The sequence below is a fragment of the Poecilia mexicana genome, unplaced genomic scaffold, assembly GCF_051168715.1.
Source record: "Poecilia mexicana isolate PSO_F unplaced genomic scaffold, ASM5116871v1 scaffold_21, whole genome shotgun sequence".
In the NCBI taxonomy this organism is placed as follows: domain Eukaryota; kingdom Metazoa; phylum Chordata; class Actinopteri; order Cyprinodontiformes; family Poeciliidae; genus Poecilia; species Poecilia mexicana.
The window spans coordinates 22,293,879-22,319,283 of NW_028263390.1; the positions used below are offsets into that span (position 1 = coordinate 22,293,879).

The window sequence follows — 25,405 nt, forward strand, 5'->3', positions numbered from 1 at the left end:
CGGCAGAGATGAGAACTGAGGGATTATTTCTGTAAGTCTGCGGCCCCCATGAGCCTCTCTGGAACACGCTCACATCTGCAGTTTGACATAAGCTGATTATTTTATCAGAAGCCAGGACACGGCGCAGCACAGTGTTGGCGTTTTCTGACTGGATTTCTCTCCTGTTAATTTTGACAAACTTTGCTGCTTAGTTCATTTTTTAAAAAGTAAATTTAGAGTTGAGTTTCCTCATCACAAGTAAACATTTAACTCAGATGTAACCTTTTCTTCATAGACTCATCAATAGTAATTACATTCACTAAAATAAGTAGTTGGAAGAAAGGATATATTATAGTGTTGAGCCGGTGTTTTATTCTAAAGAGGGAGCATAATGTGGGGGATTTCATGAAATCTGTAAAAGATACAAAGAAGCTGAAATAAACAGAAGTAGAGGAACATGTTGTTCTGAAACTGTCTACATACAAACGAGGAACACCTGCTGAAAAACATAGATTTATTTTTATTAAAACAACACATGCTGCTACATTTGGAGATAAAAACAGTTGATTTAACAGGAGAGGAACAATGATAAATTACCAGGTTTCACATTTTTGCTTATTTATCTCCAGAGTACAAAACGACACAGGAAACTCAGTAAAAACCCACAAAACTCTTGTTTTCAAAGCTCTTCAGTCCGTCAGACTTTATGGGTGTTTGATTATATTTAGAGGCGGTGGAGGGTTTGAGGTGTACACACACATGCAGATGCCTGCTTCGTCACGTCGAACTGGAGCGTTATTAAAGGCCGACTCCAGAGTCAGGCATGAAGAAGCTACTTCAGTCCAAAACAAAACTAAAGTTCAAACATGAAGAGAATATTTAAAGTAAACATTTTTTTGCACCCATAATGAAAAATAAAACAAAATAAAAATCAGATTTAAATTTGATTTGTTAACACACTGCTGAGGCACTGGTAATGCTGGATATGATTTCTGAGTTTGATTTCTTTAAGAGATCGTTTGAAATCTTTTTTTCATGAAGTTGTGCATCTTTTTAATAAAAAGCTTTGTTTGGTCAGCCAGTCTCATGTCTTACAGTTAACAGGAGTTAGAGCTGTGGATCTGTCCTGGTTTAAAGCTGGAACAAGCCGTCCTCCTGCGGCATGTAGCTGGTTGTTGTCATGCTGGCATCAGAGGCTGATGAAGCAGCAGGAGCTGAGAAACGAACGACTGAAAGGCTTCAGATGAAACACTGGCTACAACCACAAAGTGTTTCTTTTTGCAACATAAGAGTTTCATTCAAAATCAGAGTACAATCAAAGCAAATATCCTAAACAGACTTGAGTCAAACACAAAAGAAAACATTCAGAAACTTTTGAAGCTGCTTCACGCAGAAAAGTAAAAGACGTGGAACTTTTCAAAACGTAACATTTCTGTGTGCTTCTTTACGCGAACAGACACGAGGCTTTTAAAGAGAAGCCGCAGTAGAAACAGGATCATTTCGCTGGTTTGCTGCCGAGTCCCAGATCTACATCAGAAACGTCTCAGTTTGTTAACAGCACCGACATAAAAGCTCAGAATGAATCTGAACGTTTGTTCAGACAGGAAACAGTCGCTGAGGAAGACTTGGTTTTTGTTTCGTCTCTGCTAACAGCTGCTGCATAGCTTTAGCTTTTAGCTTTAAATGTTTCTGTTGGCAACTAAATGCACTGGTTCTGATGGAAAAACATGATGTGAAACATTCAAAGGAAAATCCTTCAATATATATATATATATATATATATATATATATATATATATATATATATATATACATATACATACATGTTTTATGGATATGTTTATCTTGAAAGATGAGGGTTTTTTCCAAACTGAAACATAATCTAGTTTGGTGAGCTAATAAAGTCAAGGGAAAAAGACGATTATAATTAATTATAATCAACAGTTCAGTCATGACATAAACTAAGTACACCCTTCCATGTGACTTAAATGTTCTGGAGTTAAGCCCACCTGATCAGAACCGGTTCATCAGCAGGACAACGACCCAAACAGCAACAAATCTATCAACAGGATGGACGAAAAGAAATAAAGGAGCGGCCTAGTCAAAGTCTAGATATCAAGTTCATTACAGTAAGATAAATGATCAGTTCAGTGATTCATCCATTAGAACTGATCTGGGGTCAGACTCTGAGGTCAAACAGGTCGACTCCATTTCATTAGTTTATTAAATTAAGCCTTGAAGGAAGCGACTTCCTGATGTGAGCTGAATGAACTTTAACTTCTGGATCTGATATGCAAGTAATGTTAACATGTTAACGCGCTAACATGTTAACGTGCCAACGCGCTAACATGTTAACGTGCCAACGCGCTAACATGTTAACGTGCCAACGCGCTAACATGTTAACGTGCCAACGCGCTAACATGTTAACGTGCCAACGCGCTAACATGTTAACATGCCAACACGCTAACATGTTAACATGCCAACGCGCTAACACGTTAACATGCTAACATGCTAACACGCTAACATGTTAACATGTTAACACGCTAACATGTTAACATGTTAACATGCTAACATGTTAACAAGAACGTTTTGATGAAATAAAACTGATTTTCAAGCTTCTGTGCTGTGATTGGTGGAAGGCCTCGACAGGAGAACCCAAACATCCGGCCAGACTCGACCGTTCAGACCCTCCTTCACACACACACACACACACAGGTGTGTGAATCAGTGCAAACAGTACTAACTGGACACCGCTCTGAGTTTCTCTGGGATCAGCTCTCTCTCCTCCGTTACAGAGATCCACCTTCAAAAATGAAACTTTATGGATTCATAAACATGTTAGCTGACCACAACACAAAGATGGATCACTTCCTGTTTGGTTCCTCTGAACCTCAATCTGTTCACTTTCCAGCCATTGGTGAAACAGGTTGGAAAATAAACTTTGACCTTTTCACCATGACCAGCTTCATCATCCTCTCCTTCCCATGCAGAACCTTTAGAGGTAAAAATATTTGGCTCCGAACATAAAAAGCTAATTTCTTCTCAACTTTGCAGAAAATGAAGCTGAAATCATTTAAAGGTCAAATCTTCTGAAATGCTGCTGCGCTCTGATAATCCATCTTTTTCTATCACTCCATCTTCATCTTCCTCCTCTTTCTATTCTGCTCTATATTGACTCTTTAGTTCTTTTTGCATAATTCATCCAACATGCTCTCCTAATCTAACCTGCCTTGCCTACAGTGATTAATGCATTCTGCATATCAAAGTGTGTTTAGCCAGATTATTTGGACTCCTGTTGGTTTTGAATTCCATTATCTTCAGAGTTTTATTTGTTTAGTTTAATTTTTGGTCCAACTCCTGGAGAGACGTTTTAAATCTGAGGTCAGAAAACCGTTCTGAGAATCTTCCATGTAGAAGAAAAACTCAAATTCAGCCATGTTTCTTCTTTAAACCCACCCCTTTAAGAAAGGACCGCCCCTTTAAGAAAGGACCGCCCCCAACCAGACGGCTCAGCTCTAACTGCTGCCTCAGAGGCAGGCGTTCAGCTACATGACAGGAAGTGACCTAGACGAGCTTCCTGTGAGGAATGAACCAGATTATGTCCAAAACTACTTTACTTCTGATCTGAGCCGGACGCAGATGCAGTGACCTGGTCCATGGCGGTGATGACGGCAGGTAGACCCCAGGCTGAGAGAGGGCGTGGCGGGGCGGGGTCAAAGGGCAGGGAGGTTCATCAGATACGGATCTGGTAACCGTCACTAAGGGTGCTGAGCTCCAGAGGTTTCCTCTCCACTGGGGCCGGCCTAAAAGAGAGAAGAAGAAGCAGCTGAACTCCAGCTGACCGCTAGCAGAGATGCTAACTGCTAACGGGCGATAGCAGTTTAACACCCTGACACTTTGTGATGCTGTACTGAAAAAAAGTCTGTTTCCAAACTGCAGACTAAACAGAAACTCTAAAATGCTAGTGATGTTGTTTTAGAGACATTTTTTCATCATGAAATTGGAAACTTTGTGTTTTTTCCCTCATTTTCCATAAATTTCCACATCCCACAGAAGGAAACAGCAGCTTTACAGACAGGAAATGTTAGATGTACCAATTGAGTTTTCACTGATACAGACTTCTGTTCATCTAATTCTACTGACTAAAACACACAGCAGCTCTTCTCTCTAAACTGTTTTAATTTAATAATCAAATATAAAAAAAATGGCCATAAAAGGGAAAAAGACCAGAGAAAATCCCATTGAAACATCTGCTGACATGTTACTAATCTTTACTGATTCTTACTAAACTCAAAATGAATTATTAAAGAACAGACTGATTATGATGTATTGATGAATCAAACTGATTTTCAGCTTTGATGCATTTAATGAGCAGAAAAAAGAAAAACAATCAGATGCCAGTTCTTCCCCGTTTCTTAAAGTCATTCAGATTTTGACGACATTTGCCCTGATTTTTAACTCCTTGTTGTTCATCCGGTTGTGATGATCAGAAACACAATGGACTGATTGGTATATAGCCACAGTGTACAGCGTGCTGTCAGGGCGCCGTGCCTCGTGGTAACAACGGCTCAGTGACCAATTCTGGTGCCGCTGAGCTGCAGCTGTTGGCCCGGTCAGATTCTGTTACATCCTGACTGACAAACAGGCTCAGCATCTCCCTCTGAGGGACCAACACGCTCCAGTCGCCCGGTTCTCAACAGTAACCCAGCCTTCAGATTCAGTAACATATTTCCAGCACTCATTCTCTTCCTTCTACAGGGAAACCTTTCCAATCAAACTGGCCATAACGTCTTCAGTTAGACCTGAAAATTGATGTTTTGTGGCCGAGTGTTTCTGGATCCGTCACCATGGCGACGATGCTGAGCTGTGTGTCCATGTCTCCTAATTTGAGATGATCTCTCCTGAGTGCTGGAGCTGCTTCAGCTGCCAAACACAGAAACTAGAAAGACATCTGATCTCTAAGGATCCTAACTGACCCCTGGCTGACCTCAGTCTGACCCCTGGCTGACCTCAGCAGGCAGCAGTGTTTCAGTTGAGGTTGAGTCACTTCAGAGTTGAAGCTGCTTCAGCTTCAGCAAATCTGAACCACACACACACACACACACACACACACACACACACACACACACACACACACACACACACACACACACACACACACACACACACACACACACACACCGTCTGCTTCAGGAACAATCACTTACGATTTGTCTCTGCGGTGTGCGGTCCGTCGCTGAGGGCTGGCCGGCCGTCGCCGTGGCGATAAGGACTTTCCTCTGCTGCGCTCCTTGATTGGTGACTGAGCGATGGAGGATTTCAGGATCTAGAAAAGTTTGTTTTATAATAATTATTTTAAAAACAAAAACTCAGTCATCACTGCTTCAGCCTTGCTGACAGACACACAGACCTGCAGAGGGAAGGACCAGAGTTCACAGGGAGACATTTCCAGTATCAGTTAAAATATCAAAATAAATTCATAGGAAGTGGAGAGCCATTTATTTTGCTCAGAGGAACAGAGGGGGAACGTTCTCCGTTTGTCCTTCAGAGGTCGACCTTATCATGAACATGACGGATTTAGAAACGCCAGCTTGGTAAACGGTAAAAGAAATATTAACCAAGCTAATCACTAATATGAGACAGTAAAGAGTCTGAATGATGTTGACTTTGTTTTAACGTTAAAAACATGTTTATTGTTCATGATAATAAGGTTTTTTCTGTAGCTAAAATAAACAGATTAAAGATTTAACAACACAATCAGCTTTAATCTGTTCTTCTTAACTGATTTTATTTTTTATAAATTTCCAGTGATTCAGAGAGGAGGTGGTTGTTTTATTTTAATATAAACATTTTATATCAGAATTTCCATTTCATTCATGATTTTATTCAGTGGGTGAATGTGACTGTAGTGTAAGGCGCTTTGAGTTGTCAAAAATGATTGGAAAAGAGCAATACATGTTCATCCATTTACATTCAGAATGCAGAAATATTTCTCTGTTTGGTCTTAAAGAGAAATCAGATGTGGCTAGGGTCAAAAGGTCAAAGCTTTATAAGGCTTGCAGATTGGAAAAATGACTGAATGAATAAAACAGCAGCTGATTGGATGGAGCTCTGAGCTGACCTCCTGGCATTTTAAAGAAAGGAAACTATGATCAACAGCTGCTGCTGCTGCAGAACCAGGCAGGGAAACTGAGCCGAGACAAAGAGAACAACAGGAAACACACTGAATACGACGCAGACAAAATGAAATGCATGTTGTTTTCTTCAGAAACGTTCCCGTTTCTGCTAAACGATGAGCCTGCTGGTTGGTCAGACAGACTGAACCATTTTTAATGAGTTGATATTAACTCTATAACCACCAAACATGTCTATCTTAATACTTTTGTGTCTCCTTTATGGTTCAAGTAAAAACTGGAAGTAAAATCTATAGAATCTCTGAACTCCATGAACTGATGTTAATCAGATGTTAATCCTGACATTTAACTCCAGTAAAAATCAGCCTCAGTTCCCAGTTCTGTCTGCTGATTGGTCACACACACACACACACGCAGCCTGTCTTTAATAAGTTCATACAGTCTGCAGCACAGCTGACTCAGGTGTGTGTTTGTGTGTTAACGTGTGACACCATTAGTGTGTGCGTGTGTGTGACAGCTGCGAGTCCCTGACCTACATATCATCTAACTGGACACCAGCAGCCTCTGTTCGACTCCCGTTCTTCTTCATGGGATTTAAACCTTAAACAGAAACATCTAGAATCACAGATAAAAACACGACTGGGCTCATGAATCATTCATCGTCACACAGCCTGGTTTTCTGCCCCTTCCTTCCTCATCACGACCCAAATAATCCCGACTGGTCGTATCCCACCTTCAGCCCAAAGGAAGCAACATTCATCCATGATCTCATGAAAAATGTCCTTTTCCACCTGAAAGGAGCTAAATAATATTAAAGGTTAAGTTTAATTACAAACTTTCATTTTCGGTATGGAGATGAGAACCAGATGAAGGTCAGTGAACAAACAGAAACATGTTCCGACAAGCAGGTGACTATAAAGTTTGTTTCCAAAGAAAAACAGAAAAGGTCACGGCTGTCCTGTGACCTTTTCTGTCACAGGACAGCCGTGACTGTCCTGTGACAGAACGTCTTCCTGCCGTGTGGCCCCGGGCCCCCATGTCACATATCCTGCTTACTTTGTGTGGACCATCCATCCAAACAGATTTATTCTGGGCTCCGTCTGGTTTAGTTTCTGAACAAACTGGTTTATTTTGAAGATTTAAATTTAGAATAAAGTTTAGTTTATTCTGAACAATAATACTGATTGAATATCTTTTTTTATGTTTTGTAAGTTTTCAAATAAAGATCTGGAAAGTGTGGCATGCAGTTGTATTCGGCCCCTTCAACAGCCTGTAGAGGTGAACTGGTCTGTGCTGGATTGTAATAAAACCTCAGTATAAATGCAGATGTTCTGTTTCTGGCCTTGAATACAAAAAGTGAGAACCGTGAATCATTTTCCATCTGCTCCACTTTAGGTGCTGCTTGGAGTTAATCTGCCTCATACAATCCCAATAAAACACAACAATGTTCTTTATTTTAATGCAATAAAATGAAAACTTTTGCAGAAGGCATTAAGTTCATCTATCTGTGTGCTGATGAGACAAACCTTCATCCTCATGTCCCGGCCATGTTTCTCCAGGTCCTTCCTCATCTCCTGAGCTCCGAGTCTGGTCGTGTTCAGCACCAAATACTTCCATTCGATTGGCTGAAAGACATGGGGGTCGTGAGGCACGTACAACCCAATCTTCACCTGGGAGAGACGGACAGAAGAGGTCAGAGGCGGACCGCTGGCAGCGCTGGCTCTGCTCAGCTCCACGTTTCCTCCTCTACCTTCTTCAGAGTGTGCTGGTATCTCTTGTAGGAGCTCTCGAACTCGGCCACCAGCTCGCCCAATGTCCGGTGGCTCAGCGGTTTGTCCATCAGGTCCGGGCGCCGGCTCATGCCCAGCGATCCGTAGCGACCGTTGCAGTAAACGCCCAGAACCACGTGGTGGAAGCAGTGACCTGAAAACTGGGTCTTGAAGCTGATGGGGAAGCGCTCCAGAGACGCGAGGCCATTGGTCAGATAGCTGAGCAGCAGCGGCGGCGGCTAAGGAAACGTTTGACTGGAGGAATCATCCACACACTGACAGAAACCTGGAACTGAACGTGTTTGTTTGGACCAAAGCAGCTTCCTCTGTGGCTAACTCTATTCACTCTGATGGGATAAAGAGCCTCTGTGTAAACAGTGAAGGTCAAAGAGTCAGAGCTGTTCAGGAAGCTCCTCCTCTTGTTGTGTTTTATTCTGTTTAAACACGTAACCTGAAACCAGCTGACACATGATTTGATTACTCGTCTCATGATCTTCACTTCCTTCCTTTTCTCTGTCAGCCTCCATACATTTTCCATCTTCTCCTTTTCTGCACCTAAAAGTAGAAACTCGACTTCCAGCCGTTCCTAAATGAGCAACGTTAAGGTTTTAGTGACGGTGAGTTATTTGTTCTCAGAAGTAGGAATTTCTGACTTCCCAACCAAAGAGACTGCCTTAAGGTTAAGGAGTGTGTTCAGGTTGGGAATATGGGAAAAAGCAGAGATTTACCGACTTCTATGCTGCTGGATGCAGTTGCTGTACGAACAGATAATGATGAGTTTCATCCTATTTAGTTGTTTTCAACTAAAAGAACAAGTTCTGAAATACAATCATACTCAAACATACTTCTCATTAAGTTCACATTTCTGGTTTAAAAATGCTTGTGAATTTCCAACATCTGAGCACAAATAAAATCCATCATCCTGGAACTAAACATACAAGTTTATTCCATAATAATTTAACGATGAAGAGAAATAGTTACAGCATTAAGACAAACAGCAGCTCAGCTCCAACCGTACCAACACACTCAGAAGAATCTGGACCAACTGGTAGCCAATCAACTGCTTGGTTTAAACCATGGAGGCTTATGATTGGTCAAAGCTTTCATCAGTCAGGATGCTTCAATATTTGTAAGACCTTCCAGAAAACTGGACCAACATCACATCTGTGTGTCCTCATTACTGTAAAGTAACACACACACTCACACTCACATACGAGGAGCCATGAAGATAAATAAATAAAAAAAAAAAATGACTCAACCTAAAAGATTTAAAACTGTGGCCCAGTAAATTCCAACCCCTCCATCATTATCAGAGGTAACATTTAATTGTTTCTACATCTTGAATATTGCAGATGTTGAATGTTTTCTGTGTTCTGCATGATGCACAAAATGAAGCTTTAAAGCTCTGCAGACAGACACAGAGCAGAACTACAGAAAGCTTCCTGATCTCAGTTAGAGGACAAGCTCTAACCTGATAACAGGAAGGCCTCAGAGCCTGACCCCAGATCAGTTCTATTTAATGGCTGAGTTCAGGTCACATCCTGAGACGCTTTGGTTTCTGTTCCACGTCTCGTTCAGACTCTGGTTTCTCCCTTAGAAAAGGTTGAACTAAAAGGGATGAAACAGCAGGAGAGGCCGTCTCCTCCAGTCTCTTTAATCAAACAAACCTGAGGCTGAATAGCAGCTCAGGGAACGTTTGACGGTAAACGGGGAGCTTTGTGGCTGCAGATGACAAAGAGTCTTTCATGACTTAAAACTCAATAATACAAACTAAACAGCCTCCATGTTGTGATTCTTCACCTCCAACCACAACAAGTACTGAGATTCAAGCAGAGCTGCACCGCTACTGTGGCCTGCATGTCTTATTTGTGCCAGCTAACACAATAAGACATATGCACCAGACACACACACACACACACACACACACACACACACACACACACACACACACACACACACACACACACACACACACACACACACACACACACACACCCAGAGAGAGAGCCGCTGCGGCCCAGAATGAACCCTGTGGATCCTGGAGGAACCTCGGATCGCTGTCCACACAGATGCAGCCGAACTGACAGAACCAAATGCCACAAGCTACAACAGATGTTCTTCTTCCCACAACTCGCTGCAGGAGCTGATTTTATCATCATGCAAGTTATTTATTTCAAATAAAAGCTATAGAAACCCTGTTATTGTAATGTTTAGAGACATAACCTGTAGATAAAGCTATGCAGATCCAGTTTAATAATAGGCGACTCAGCGTTCTTGTACCGAATTTGTGCTGATGAGCTGAGGAATCCAGGTGGGGGAGGAGCCGACTGGTTGGCCTGGTGTGTTGCCATGACGCTGAGGCAGGGTGTGTCGCCATGGCACTGAGTGAGGGTGTGTCATCATTCCAAGGTTGTCATTGAAATGTCCTTGATCGGCCTGTCTGCTCAGGTGAGGCCCTATAGCTCAGTGGTTAGAGCACTGGTCTTGTAAACCAGGGGTCGCGAGTTCAAATCTCGCTGGGGCCTGAACTTCATTTTCCCTCGACAGTAAAACTTTATTCTTTTTAGATGAGGCAAGTTAAACTGTGAACTTGCCGACCTCTTTTCCATTCACTCCCTTTGAATATTTGCCATTTTGCTGTTTTGACTGTCCTTCCAGCTTCACCTCCAGACCAAAGCCACCCTTCGTTACAGTCACTGTCAGCTGCCAGCGTGACAGAGTCGCCATGACAGCCTGCAGGATCAACACTGGAAACATTTATCCTGAGAGACGTTTGTCCTCCTGACAGACCAAAGTCACCTCAAATGGCACCAAACCTTTACAGGTTTCATTAAAACATGTTCAGGGGAATTCAGGCCGACACCGATGGAGACCTTGAATGCAACCCACCTTTTGCCAAAATCCTCACACACCATCTGTTTGGATGCAGCAAGGAGAGCCAACATACCAGAGACAATCACTGATATCCTACTGGCAGCATGTGTGGATTTAAAGAAGAGGCTGAGAACTGGGGCTGCAAATAACAATGGTTTTAGTAATTACTAAATCTGATTGATCAGACAAAAAAAAAAACATTTAGCACATCCTGCAGATTTTCCATTTAACCACGTAAGCCTTTTTATACAATATTAGAAACACATTAAAAGATGCAAATAACCAAATAATTACATTTCTTTTTAACGAAAGAAATGTAACAGCATTCCTTTAGTGAACACTTGATCATTTGTAGCAAAGGCAGCAGTAAAAATACACATCAACATGTGAAAAGCTCAGTTTTTTCTGCTCAACTGAACATCAACACTGTAGATTTGATAGGATGACTATTTCTGGATTAGCCAGTTACCGTATTTCCTGTACTTTAAGTCACAGGAGCAGCCAAACTATGAAAAAGAGTGGGCCTCATAAACTGGAACATACGGTAACAGCAAAACATGCTTAAAACTGAGACTTTTTTTACAGCATTAGAACCAAGTAAAGTGGAAAATATTCCACTTTCTAAATATATATTTACATACAAAGCTTTTTTTTTTATCTCAACAGCAAAATGTAAAATTATTTTGGACAGTTTTGATTTAGTTATTGCTCTGACAGTGTTTTTTCAGCAAAAAGCCTTTTTTGAGTCCTAAAGATTGATCAGTTACTAAATTAGTTGACAGTTATTTCAATAATTGATTCATCACAATTAATCAAACTGATTGTTTCAGCCCTGAGCACAACAGATGTTCCATCCACACATTTAGCATTAAAAAGTAACACTGAAGTAATCTGTGGTTAAAATAGCTTTAAGCTGTTATTAAGCTGCAGAAACTTTAAAAATATTTGTGTGTAAATTATTTAATATAACTGAATCATTGATTCTGTTACAACTCAAATAAGAGTCGTCTTTTCTGTCACAGAAAATAGAAACAGGCAGAAATCCAAGCGGGGCAGACACTGTCCCTATTTATTATAATTATCAACCAAATAAAGAATGAAAGAAGCCGGGTCTGACTGGAGACCAGAAAGGTTCAGGATCAAATCCAGGCAATACAGAACCTGAATCCATGTTCTATAGAGACTAATTCAGACAATAATTTTAACATCTAAAAGTAAAACCAGCCAGATAAGAACTGTTGGGGGAAACATGGATGCCAAACCTCCTAAAATTGACACAGCTGACCTCAAACTGGAGTGCTCAGGATGATGCTAAGCTGCGAGAGCGAGCCAAGGGGGAAGAAACTTTGAAGTGTTCCTGTTGCCAGGCAACGCCACAGAGCGAGAGAGGGGGTCGATGTTTTGGGGCATTAGTACTTTAGAGGTGAAAGTTTGATTGATTTATTTTTTTACTCAGACACAGCAGAGGAACAGTGCAGAGCTGAAAGGATACACTCCCAGGATGACGGCTTCCAGGCATTTGATTGGTAGAGACTCCCTGATCATCTCCCTCGCTGTTTCCATCAACCTGCAGAGGAGGGAGGGGCGGAGACGCAGGAACGATGAGAAGAAAAACACATGAAGAGCAAACAGGAGGCGACGCTCCAGGGCTTCATGGGGAACTCATGATGCTGAATTGTGTTCATCTCTAAACATTTAATGGTATTTTTACTGCATCCACTCACCCACACAGCGGGCGGCTCTTCTTAATCTCAAAAAACTGGGTTCCAGTGTGGTTGTACCTAACACAAACGTTAAGGGCAACAGGGCTTTAAAACACTTTCACAATGTGTTTTGGTCTGCAGCAGCACTTTCGTCAGTAATATCAGTATCTGATCATTCCATTTAGTTTAGAAACTTCACCTGAAATGTGGGGCTCCGTTTCTAACATGCTGTTAAGGATGTTTGTTGTAAAGGATACTGCAGAGCCTTCATGTAGTTCTGGACGGCCACCAGCCAATCAGGGGCTGACATGGATGGCTTGAAGGTTGGAATGGAGGGAACAGTAGGCTGGGAAACAAAAAAACACAAAACAAACATTGTCAAATGCTTACAGTAAATAACATCTGGAAACTTTCAGAGCCTCAAAACGATGTTTTAGTACATCAGAAAACAATCTGCCTGCATCATCAGAACCAGTCTAACCAGGACTCTTCATTCTGTCAAACACGTTTATGTCATCAACAGTTTTTTATAAATCACATAAAGTTATGCTAATTGGACATCAGTGCTGAACAAAAATATGAAAAAGAAACAAACATAAAAAACAATGCAAAAATTGGATGTTAATTAAATAGTTTGTATAACTATTCAACATTTATAAGAACAAATTAAACAGAACAAGGTCACCTGAGGATGTCCAAGCACCACAAGAACTGAAAGGGAAAGAGCAAAGTTGGGTTTTAGGAGGTTTATAAAGCCGTCGAATCTGTGAGTGTTCTTCATTAGCAAACCGCTCCAGTCCTGCTACTGCAAAGCAAAGGTCACTCCTGCTTTCAGTTTGGTTTGATGGATTTCCATCTGGTCAGTAGATCTGAGTGCTGCTGATGAAGAACGGTGGGATCCATTCAGGTAACCAGGGGCCATGCAGAGTTTTAGAAACAACCAATCAAATCTCACGATGGAGAACCAAACAGAGTGAAGCTAAAACTGGCCAAACTTTTGCATCCAAGTTGTGTTTATTAGCAGAACCAGCAGAGAAGTGAACCTACATTCAAGCTACTTTAAATACCTTTCAAATCATCCAAGCACTTATGGACTGCAGTCTATTCAGGAAAAACCAAATTCTACAAGCATAATGATAACATAATGATAACAGGACCCAGACTCAACAGTAAGGAACACGTTGTTTAAACTTTTCACTAGTTTATGTGAGATCTTTGGTATAAATTCACAGTAAAAAAAGGAGAAGAGAAGTCTGGGTGTTTTGTGGCCGACCCAACGCCAACAGGAAACCCACACTGCTTTGAAGAGACACGTTCCAGAGATAAAGATCACTGCTGATTCTGCAGCTGGTTCACCTCAACAGGAACCACTTCTCAGCGGCCACACATGTGAAGAGGCCACGGATATTTCAGCAGAGTGACTCAGGCTGAAACACAGACCGACGTTTCCTGTGAGTCTCAAACTCAGTAAAAGCTGGGCTCGACGTGCACAACGGAAGAGTGAGCACCAGAACTATCACTTCCTGTTTCTTCCTGCTTTCTATTTCAGGCAGGAACAGAGAATGGAAGGGAGGGATAGCAGGACTGCATCCTTACTGGGTAAAACACTCTTGTACGATAACAGCTCCCTGAATCATGCACAGCAGTTATTTAGCCACTTAACTGCTAATTTACTACAGGCAAGTAGACGATTAGCCCGAAAACAGACAGACTAATCAGGCAATCCGTCAGTCAGCAGCTCAGAGGAAGACGATCTGCCAACTGGCCATTCATCTCGTCAGCTGGCCAGCAGCAGCATATCGTGCTTTTTAACAGCCACATAATCTGGAAGTGAAATCCCCTCAGCAGTCTAACCTCCTCACTGGCCGGGCAGGCTGACACGCTGAGGCTCAGAGGCTTCAGCAACAGAGCTCTTCTTTATCCTCACTTTCAGTAACGACCGCCATCTTTCTCAGGTCATTATTTTTTATCTCTTGTTGTTCATTATATTATATTCAGAGCAGTGAGAAGCCGTAATCTGAGAGCAGAATGAGCATCGATTCACAGCCAGTTATCCTGGTAATTAATCTGTCTGCTCAGCCCATCTGGAACCGCCTGCTCTGGTTTCTTGTCCACCCTTCATCTGACTTCTCTGTTATTACCTCAAACCTTCTCTACAGATTTCCTTCTCTGGTTTGGCCTCCATCTCCTCCCCTCATGTCCACCCTCTGCTGTGACATCCTGTCTCCTGCTCCTCCCTCTCTCCAGCTCTACAGGGGCTGAGCAGACATCTAGAAACTGTAAATAAAATGTTTCATGCTAGCTGTTTCTACAAACTCAATGCTATTTTTGTGGAAGACAACCTGGAGCATGTCTGAATAGCACCTAAAGTCCATCAAAGCAGGAAAATAAATGAGTCAACTGTGCTGAAAATGTTGTCTAGAGAAACTAGAATAAAACCTTTTTTTTTTAAATCATAAACATAAATGTGCTGAATTACAAATTAATTTGATAACTCTGCACCAACACAGCACACTTTAAAACACCAATAGCTTCACAAGTTTGATCAAACATGTAAAAACAACAGAACTTTCATTTGTTCAGTCAGTGCAATTAGGACCAAATCAGTAAAATAAATAATAAAGAAACTAAAAGTGACAAAAATATGTTGGCTGCCTTGGTTCAGCATGTAAAAATAAACTGCAACAATTCTTTCAAATGGTTCAGAAGGTGCAATGAGGAATTTTAAATATAATTCAAAATAAATGATAAAGCATGACATGACTCAGAGCACAAAGCGTAGAATTAGACTGAATAGATCGGCCCTTATGAATCAGGTACATTGGCACTGATATCCGACCTAGAATTTTTTTCGATATTGGACCAATACGGATATTAATATTTGATTGATGCATCTCAGATGTAGGATCCTTTCTAAGATAAGAAAGGAGTTATTTGTAAAAAGATTCAGCAGAAAATGACCTGTATTTTGACAAGGATGGATCAGAAGAACCACGAGTGCCTGAAGGTGGTCGAACAGCAAAGCTGCAGACGATCCTCTTCAGTTACAGGACATCCACATTTCCTACCAGATAAAACTGGATGATAAAGGACAAAGTCGCCTCATCTCAGCTAACCTCATATCAGCTTCATCATCCTCCCACCTTGAAAAGAACAGACAGTTTCTAACAGTAAGAAAAGCCCTCCAAAGCAAAAATGCTGAGGTATAAAACTGAAAGTAGTTTTACTTTATTATGGAAAAATAATAAAGGCGGAACAAGTGAGCTCAGTTTAAACATCTAACAGCATGAACACATGAAAAACAAAGCAGACAGAAAAACATCTGGCACCAAAACTAGCAGCACTCAGTGAAGATATGACAAAAGAAAATGAAGAGAAATCTAAAATGTCTCGGATTCTTCCTGCTTTTAGAGTTCATCACCAACAGAAATTAAATAATCAAAAATAAATTAAACCATTTAATGAAGAAGATCAACACTTGTGATGATCTTCACAAGTGTGATGATCTTCACAAGTGTGAAGATCATCACACTTGAGGAATAAATTAATCTGAATGAAACCAGACAGTGCAGTTCCTGAGGTACAGAAAGCAGGAAAACTGCATCCTCCAGTTTGAGCAGTTTATTTTCTCTGGTATCTTCAGAAATCTTCTCTCTCATTATTAAAAAAAAACATTTCCATTAGCTGTAAATAACACTGCGGACAGCTGCCACTCGCTGCCATCTAAAACACATTTGCTGTGTGAGCATTAAAGATTCAAGTCAACTAAAGGAGGGAGGGAGATGGACAGGTCAGGTTTCCTGCTGCTAAGATGTCGGTGGGATTTCCCCAGGAACCCCGTGTGTGTGTGTGTGTGTGTGTGTGTGTGTAAGAGGTATTCAGACAGCTGAAGTCGTTTAAATAAAGTTAAAAGTTATTGAAAGTTGCATCATCTTATTCAAAGACCCACAACAGAACTGTAACAACCTGCTTTAACATGTGAAACCAGGCCAACAGGCTGGAGGTTAAATGTGGGCCAAAGGAGTTTTCTGGACCGGATGATTGTAATTAAATATTTATAACCTGAAATATGAAGCAACACAGGTTTCATTTCTGAATATCCAGCAGTATTCATATTTTGGGGCATCCAACCACTGCTTCAACCCCCCCCCCCCATTTTACTGATCCACACTGAATTTCTTTAAAATAAAGTGAAGTTTGCATAAATCCAAACATTATTAACATTTACTGTGCATTAAACTTTTTGGCAGAACAGAAAACAATAAGAATGCAGCAGTTGTTTTCAATACTTTGTCTATAAAATGTTTTGAACATTTTCAGGTGAAAAGACACAGAAAGTATTTCATTAAATAGTTTTGGTTTTCAGAATAAATCCCATATATTTTAAAGATGTAAGTTCAGCTCTTTATTTAAAGGTTTGTGTTTTGGTACTACACCAAACACTGCAGTAACACTAAACAGATCCAGTGAAATTAGTTTCCCTTCATGCAGTCCAGTTGGTATCCAGAGATTATCCACTACCCAGATCGTATTTGAGGGATTATTCAGCTGCTGTGCCAAAACTGCAAACTGGTCCTGAGGGGACGGAGAGAGGCGGCGGGTCGGCGACCAAAACACTGGAAAATCAGGAAAACCTTCCTACTGGAGGCCATTTTGACAGTCAACCAATGGGAACAGTTTTACCAACTTTCTTTTCGCTTTAATTTTCTGAATTGACAAGCCTGAAAGAAATCTAATGCAGCTTCTTTAAAAACATTTTCTTCAATACATGCCATTATCCTAATAGGAGAGAAATCCCTTTATTATCCTTTTTTCCTCTTTGCCTGAAGGTGAAAATCAGCCCAGTGCTTTTACACTTCACACACACATATCGACACACCAACAGCAGACTGGAGTCAAGCTGCACATTAACAAACCAACTGACACCTCCATTGTTCACCGTCCACCCAGACGCTGTACAGCTGTTTCCCAGCCCCCTTAGTTTACATCCAACGCTAAATGCTCTCACTGCCAGCAACAGAGTGACTGTCAGGCCCAATTTACAGACATAATGGCAGAAAATCTCTGATGCAAGTTTCAAATAAAAATCTTACATTTGTGTCTTAGTAAAGAATAATGTTGTTACTGTCTGATGAATTAAATAAAAAATGCAATGTGACCAATTTGTTAAACTCCACATTCCTCCTGCAGCTTATCACACAGTCTGGGAGTTTGGTACCGTCAGCCAACCGGGTCACTAATGACCACATGGGTAATTAGTGGAGTGAAACAACAACAACCACCAGGTTCCCTCCTCTCTCAGGAAAACAACACGCATTCAGGATAATTACTGTTGGGAAACTATGAAAAAATCTGGGCTGTTTTGGTGCATGAGGGGTAGACAGACATAACAAAGATGAATATCATGAAGGCAGAGTTTTGGTTTTCTCCATTCAGAAGATTTGCAGTTTGAATCCACAGCAAACAGCATTTTGAAGAAAACTAATCACACTTTGTTTAAATAAAGACAAAATAAATATCTGAAATGGTTTCACCAACTGATTTAAAGTGGTATGAAGTTGACATGTTCAGAATTCATTTAAGTAGTAATGGAACTAGCAATGACCAGCGGTGGCACACTTACTCTTAGCTCGTTTCTAGCTTAGTGCTTTTGCCAACTTTGAAAACATTTATTCTGTACCCAGAATGCATCACTGTAAAATGACAGTTTAAAATCTACTGATGTCCACTGCTTTCCGACATGAAGCTCTGCTGTGGTCAGTTAGGGAAAATGAGCAGCAGTTAGCAAAACTCAACACCTAAAAAGATCTGTCAATGTGTAATGTAATGACACATTCCAGCCAGTTGAGGGCAGTATATCATGTTGTAAGTTGTTATCAATAGGGTTGAATCTAGAACGTTAGCATTAGCGTTCACTACGTACCATGTTGATATAACATTTTAGCATTTGTGGAACTAATATTTATGGTAAGCCCAACTAACTTTTTATTAGCAGTCCCCACCACTGGTAATGACAATAAAAGAAATGCAGAATGTACATTTTATTTTGATACATTTGCAAACTGATCCCCAACAGATATGTAAATGATATTTAACTTATTTAATTTTGAATAATTAATTAACCAAATCAGCATGAACTTGTGTAAGTAAGCTTTAACTGGACTGATGTAATACTTCAGCAGTAGAATGATGAACGTGTGCAGCCTTCTCTAGCCTGCTGCCATGCTACGTCTGCATGTGTGACACAGAATCACACGGAGACAACAACTAATGCCACCTGACAGGCATGGTGCTCCAGTTTAGCACGCTTGTTGTCATGGTAATATGAGGAATAACTGTGTGAGTACTCCTCAGACCGTGCATTAGTGAAACTGCGAGTGAGACCGGGTCGTCGTTATCACTAAAGGCACCCAGCTGTGAACACGAGCACAACCATCTCCAGCAGCAACAGAAACCCTGACTCACAAAACCAAGAGAAATTCCTCACAAGTCGCTGAGAATTCACAGCAGGAGGAGAGAAGAAACACGGAGGAGCGGCGGTCATGTGATGCAGGCCTGCATCTTATAATGCTAACTAAAACTAAATCCTCTGTTTCAGACAGATCTGAATGTGACAAAGAAATGAGAGATGCACCGAGAAATATGCTGTTGACCAAACTCAGATGATTTTCAGGCCATCTCCTAAACTCAAAAATTCTGCCTTTTTATGATTAGTGAATATAACAAAGTGCAACCAGGTCACAGTTATAACTTTGTGGAAGCCGTTACTGAGGCAGGAAAACCTCAGATATCTTGAGTGTCAGTGAAGTGTCGGAGGGAGCAAACGAAGCTGAAACTATTTTCTGTTAAATGTCTGTGGCTGGTTCAGGCTGTGAGAACAGGACAGAGTGAGTATTTCAACCTTGGCCTGTTATGGAACATGGTGGATCGGGAAATGAAAAACCTTCTGATTACCTCATAGAAGTGTCATAACATCCCCAGGCTGCTGCATGGAGAACATCTTCATAAAGAGCTTTTTACTAAAGAAGGCAGTTCAGTAAATGCTGAACATCTCAGTGCTGTCATGTGACACAGACCCATCCAGAATAGATGCTTTGATAATGACAACGAATATGCCTTATAAGAAAAAAACTGAAGGTCATCCTATTAATTTTTTATATAACTAAAAACTGGGGTTAAGTTTTGCAGTTAAAAAAAAAACAGTAGCAATTTAGAAGAAGTAGAAGTCCAAATAATGAGGTTTCTGATTAGCAGTGTTTTTTCTGAGGGGAATAAATCATGAACAGAACCCAGATAGCTTACTTTTGGCAGGTATGCAGCGTTCCGTATCCGGTCCACCATCTCCTGGCCGTCGGGGTGGACGGTGGCCACATGGGACCACATCCTCTCCCAGGTTACGCTCTCGATGGGGAAACCATTCCGATTAACGTAGAAGAGAACCCCTCCTTCCTTCTTCTCTTCCTCCTCGGGGGAGTTAATGGGGGGGCAGGCGGCGGTCTCCTCCCCGGCGCCGCAGTGGAGCAGGCAGTGTGCACTGGTGCTCTTGGAGCGGCCGCGCCTGCTGAACTTGACCGATGAGGTGCCGGTCCGGCTCGGGGAGTTGGGTCCCGTCATCGGTCCCAGGAGCACAGCCGATTCTTAGCCAGCTACAGCTACTTCCTGCTGCCTCTCAGAGAGTTCATACTGGCATAGTTAAGGCAGACCTGATGAGAGAGCAAAAACAAAAACATAAGAGGTTAGGAGAACATATCTGGAATATAATTTATATATATCTTGGTGAAGTTTATGAATCCCAAAGTAAGAATAAGACCCACACTGATCCATCATAAAGGGCAATATCCACCATATCCCCTACTCCAACATCTCTCTGCTGGCTTTCTAACCGTACTGCCAGCAAAAGTAAAGTAGATGGATTTGCCTCTTTGGCCGTAACATAACATTACTGTATTAAAAAAAAATTACATTTTATAATATCATAATGTTCCACTCATAAAATAAAAAACTTCTTAAATACATTTAGAAGGCAAAATTATTTCTGACAGCAACAACTGACCAATAGTATAGCATAGTTAATATTTAATGACAACTGTTATCAAAACTTTGGTGACAAAATAACATTCTAAAAGTCATCAACAGAAATGCATTAAAACCAACGTTTTAAGAGGAGTTTTCTGTATATAAAAACGACTAAATATGCATGTATATATTATTTCAGTGACAGAAACTGCAACTAAATTGATTTAACGACAGAAAGTGCATACATTACTAAGCTGTAAGATAACAAAAATACAGAAAAGTTCATTTCTGCAACAGTTTTTCCTTCTGACTTGAACCGTATAAGCGGAAATATTCCAACCGTTATTAATCCAAGCCTACCGTTCTTTCCAAAAGAGCTCCGACTTCACACCGTCGACGGCCTCCAAGCTTTAAATTACATTTTTACTAAAAAAATCCTTTTCTAGAAGAGGTGGGTTCCATTCATAAAAAAGGCGACCGTGTCCACTCCAGGCTGGAAAGTCTTGTTTTGGACCGAGGCTTTGTAACTTCACCCTTTTTTAAAGTCGTCAAGTTTTCAAACAGTAACGGTCTTTTAAATGGAATTCCAGTAAGTATACTTTCAAAATAAAATCTCGGCGTGATTTATCTTCTTGTCATGACGTAACAATGGTTAAAGCTTGCTCGCAAATAATTTGTACTACACATCACATAAGGTTCTAAATAAACATCTTAATTATTATCTACAAGGCGTAAGGTAAAGAAATGTACCTCTTTTATTCTGAAATTCTCATCCAGAAGTTGAGTTGGTTCCGCTCCTTACTTGACTGCGCTCTTCTATCTTTGGTCTCAGTACACTGCAGGGGCCGCTGCCTTCCACCAGCCCAGATCTGGGTAACCTCCTCCTCTGTGCATTGCCTTCCGTTAGCAGGCTTTAAATCGCCTCCTTATCCGCTGCCTATTCGGGAAATTTGATTTCATCATGGTAAAAGTCTTAATAAGCCCGTCACATGATTAAATCACTTGAGATAACGCAGCTCCTCTAGCGGACACCTGGCGAGCTCTTCTGCTCCTCGAATACCCTGCAGTTACCAAAGCTAGGCGAGTTCTAATTGGTTGAGCTAACAAAGAGGGGTGGGACTTACACGGTCGTTTACCAAATTTGGAACTGATGAGACACTCTGATTGGTTGATTTTGTCAACAAGTGATAAATCTGCAACAAATGCAGTTTTTTTTTTTTAGTCCTTGATTGTAACTGTTGATTTTGCATCAGGAGGTTATTGTCTTACTGTTCGTATAAATTAACCTAATTATGAAAAAAAAACAAACACTGCACCATCCATCCACACTCACACACATATACACGCACGCACACACGCGAACACACACACAGTGAGAGAGAGATACATATTTGAAGGCTGGGTCAAGACAAAAGGAAAAAAGATATGTACAGAAAAAATCTTTTTTTTTTCTAATTTCAAGTATTTCATGACAAAAACATGCAGGCTTGATTTATCATTTTATATTGAATACTTTAGCAATAACCGCAAACAGTGGGGAACTATTTTGATAGTCATAACCTGACCCGCATCTCCCCCTGGTGGACAGAAATTTCCTGTACAGTCACAAAAGACAAGAAAGATTGTTAATTTGCTTGATAAGCATTTTTATTGTTTTAAGACAACATTTTTAATATAGTTTTACATTTTAAATTGAAATAGCTCATGTATGAAATTGTCCTCAAAGTCTATACCCTAAAAATAAGGTTAATGTATTGTGTTTTGGTTGCTTTAAAAATCTTATTCCAGATATTTCCTTTTAAATTAACCAAAATATCAGTTTGGTTATTTAACAGAAACATAGAGGTGGCTTGGATCAGGCGATACTCCTGTTCTAACGGTGCTGTAAGTCACTGCTGCATCACTTCCCCAAATCTGCAATGAACACAGTGCAGCAAATAAATGACATATAAACACAATTCCCCACAAATGAGAGATTTATATGAATATTCTGTGCAGTTTCTTAAAATATAACATTATATTCAGATAATGTACCTGATTGTTGTTCTTCTTTGGGAGGTTAATTGAAGCATAAGAGATGGTTGCATCAGGTTCATCCTACACAAAGACAAGAACCATAAATAACTGCTCAGGAATATAGTCAAATATTAGGTGATTTCCAACATTTAGACATCTTCATTTCCATTTATTTAGACCAGTTGTTTTTTAAGTCTCTTCGTGGGTGTTTTTGAACATGTAATTTATTCCTAAAAGCTTGATAAAAGTGAAAGACATGAAGCTGAAATTTTGGGTAGTTAATGGAGGATGTAAAGCCCCCCGGAAAATGTCCCAGTTAAAAGACGTTTAACTAAAGTCCTACGGGGTTTAGAGTCCCAGTTGACGGCGTTTCAACTAAAAACCTATAGGTTGGAGTCCTTGTCAAACGGTGTTTTTGATTAAAGTCCCAGAGGGTTAGAGCCTCAGTTAAACGACAGTTAAACGACATTTAACTGAAGTCCTCAAAGGGGTGGGGGTTTTAATGTTTTAATCTTTTTCAAAATGTCTTTCTCTTTCTCGCTGTTTCGGTGATTTTAATGTTTTTATCTTTAAAAAAAAAAGTCAGAGAGGTTAGAGTCCTTGTCAAACGGCGTTTTGACTAATGTCCAAAGGGTTGGAGTCCTTGTCAAACGGCGTTTTGACTAATGTCCAAAGGGTTGGAGTCCTTGTCAAACGGCGTTTTGACTAATGTCCAAAGGGTTGGAGTCCTTGTCAAACGGCGTTTTGACTAATGTCCAAAGGGTTGGAGTCCTTGTCAAACGGCGTTTTGACTAATGTCCAAAGGGTTGGAGTCCTTGTCAAACGGCGTTTTGACTAATGTCCAAAGGGTTGGAGTCCTTGTCAAACGGCGTTTTGACTAATGTCCAAAGGGTTGGAGTCCCAGTTGACGGCGTCTCAACTAAAGTTCTACAGCTTTTTATTTCTCTTTCTCACTGTTTACGTTTTAATTATGTTTTTTAAATCTCTTTCTCTTTCTCACATGCTGTTTTTATTTTAATTATGTAAAGCACTTTGAAATGCCTTGCTGCTGAAATGTGCTATACAAATAAAATTTGATTTGATTTTTTGATTTGAGGATAGCTGTGCTGTGGAAACTTACTGGGTCCTGGTTCACTTCTGAAGCAGACTGAGAAGCTGCAGGGGCTGAGTTCACTCGTGTTTTATTTCCTTCAAAGAGCAAATGCAAAGGCATATTTTAGTATTTATAGTAAACCTATTAATGTTTTCAGTCAGATCTTCACACCTTTATTTTTCTTCCTTTTTATGAAAAACCCGACAGCCAACAGGAAAGCTGCCAAAACGATAACTACGACGATGTACAACCACCACCTAAAAATACCTAAAATAGGAATAAACACATTAACTTCATGCAGTTTTATACATATGTGGTACAAACATGTATATATTATTCATGAATTCATCATAAAATCTTTAAAGACGAAATACTTAATACCAAAGTCAAGACAAAGAGAAAATGATGTCAACAAAAATAGATTCCTGACTCACCAGATGGTTGTTCTGCCTCATTGTTTTCAGGTATTTTATTTTTCTTCTCTATTTTCAGAAATGTCATGACATTAAAACATGAATGCTAAATTTATCAGCTCAACTGATCAAACTAAATTAATAAATTGACATTTTCATATTACATTACTGTTCTCACCTGTAGTTTGAACTCTGAAGGGAAACTGCTGCTTCTTTCTTCCAGACTCTCCTACTTCACATTGCAGTGAATTATAACGGCCCGGCTCATAAACATAATGTGAAGTCTTAAAGGTGACTTCAGCAGCACAAACAGAGTATTTTGTCTTTAGATTTGTATTATCTTTATCAATACTTTGACCTTTTAAAAGCCACTTCACATGATGTTTACATGGATCATTTGATATAACAGAACATTTCAGCTTCACCTCTTCATCGTCTTTCTGTTCAGTTACTGTTGGAGGAAAACGAAGACCTGAGGTTAGCTGGTGACTATGCTGAGTGCTTGGTTAGTATTTGGTATAAGGCTGAGGATATTTACTCACTGTTAACCAGAGACAAAGCGACGTTGTGTCTGTTCGCCTTCTGGTCTGTGTTTTCAACTTGTTGGCAGTAATATGTCCCAACATCGGTAGCGCTGACCCTCTGGATTATCAGAGAGCAGTTTGGTGAGACTCTCAGTCTGTCTGCTTTTTCTCTGGCAGCCTGAGTTTGATTCGTCTGACCAAACTTAACCAGATCTACTGCGGATCCCTGAGGTGATTTACTGAAGAGCCAGTGGATCCGTAAGCACTTAATCGGATCCATCATGTTTTCACAGGCCAACTGGACTTCATCTCCTCCTCTCACAATGACAGATGAAGAACTTTGCTTTATTACTGCAGAGAAAAGCAACAGAAGAAAAACAGCTAAAGTAGAAAATATGTCGACATAACAGGAAACGTAACAATTTTACACCTATAACAAGAAAACTCACTTCACTTAGATAAAATACAAAACATAAAGCAGTAACATTAATCCTCACCTGTAAACTTGAGTGCCAGAATCAGACATAAAGACAGTTGAACTGATGTGAATTCAGTCATTCTGTTTCTGAGACAGTTTGTCTTCTTTCTGCCTGAAGTGTCAGCAGATTTTTTGACAACTGCAGGCCAGTCGGCACTTCCTGAATTTCATGTTCCTCTTCCGTAGTTCACACTTATCTCTTCTTAAGATGCTTTTGTTTTTTCTTACCCTGTTATATATTTAACTCTGATCTCAGTGAGGCTGACAAACATCTGAACAACACAAATTTAGATTTGTGTTAAGAGGGGAATGCTTGTCTTTTGCAACCCGTCTCTCTTGTTACCTTCTTTATAGATCTTGTTTTTTTGACAAATTCACAATTAGCACAGTTATATCACTCAGTCAA

General features: G+C 40.4%; 2 protein-coding genes and 1 non-coding gene across 4 annotated transcripts; 1 reads left to right on the forward strand and 2 right to left on the reverse strand.

The window, feature by feature from the left end:
* Positions 1-479: 479 nt before the first annotated feature.
* On the reverse strand, positions 480-21,757 carry vash2 (vasohibin 2). Of its 2 annotated transcripts, none has more exons than XM_015006618.2 (9): positions 21,226-21,757; positions 19,762-20,162; positions 12,717-12,805; positions 12,481-12,537; positions 12,249-12,323; positions 7,864-8,101; positions 7,640-7,783; positions 5,187-5,305; positions 480-3,782 (listed from the first exon to the last, which is right to left on the reverse strand). In XM_015006618.2, exons 2-9 carry the CDS (start codon positions 20,071-20,073, stop codon positions 3,713-3,715), a joined length of 1,104 nt encoding a protein of 367 aa, XP_014862104.2. In that variant the 5' UTR covers positions 20,074-20,162; positions 21,226-21,757; the 3' UTR covers positions 480-3,712. The 2 variants fall into 2 exon arrangements, with proteins under 2 accessions (XP_014862104.2, XP_014862103.2); XM_015006617.2 differs by lacking the exon at positions 21,226-21,757 and adding an exon at positions 20,836-21,083.
* Positions 10,335-10,407, forward strand: trnat-ugu (transfer RNA threonine (anticodon UGU)). Its single transcript has one exon. It is a non-coding gene; the product is annotated as a tRNA-Thr (tRNA).
* A 340-nt stretch (positions 21,758-22,097) lies between the features above and the next one.
* LOC106929575 (uncharacterized) lies at positions 22,098-25,150 on the reverse strand. The gene is made up of 8 exons (XM_088001974.1): positions 25,019-25,150; positions 24,540-24,872; positions 24,176-24,448; positions 24,019-24,066; positions 23,756-23,851; positions 23,612-23,679; positions 22,510-22,572; positions 22,098-22,389 (listed from the first exon to the last, which is right to left on the reverse strand). The coding sequence occupies exons 1-8, from the start codon at positions 25,077-25,079 to the stop codon at positions 22,300-22,302; spliced, it is 1,032 nt and encodes a 343-aa protein (XP_087858100.1). The 5' UTR covers positions 25,080-25,150; the 3' UTR covers positions 22,098-22,299.
* Between the last annotated feature and the right edge of the window lie 255 nt (positions 25,151-25,405).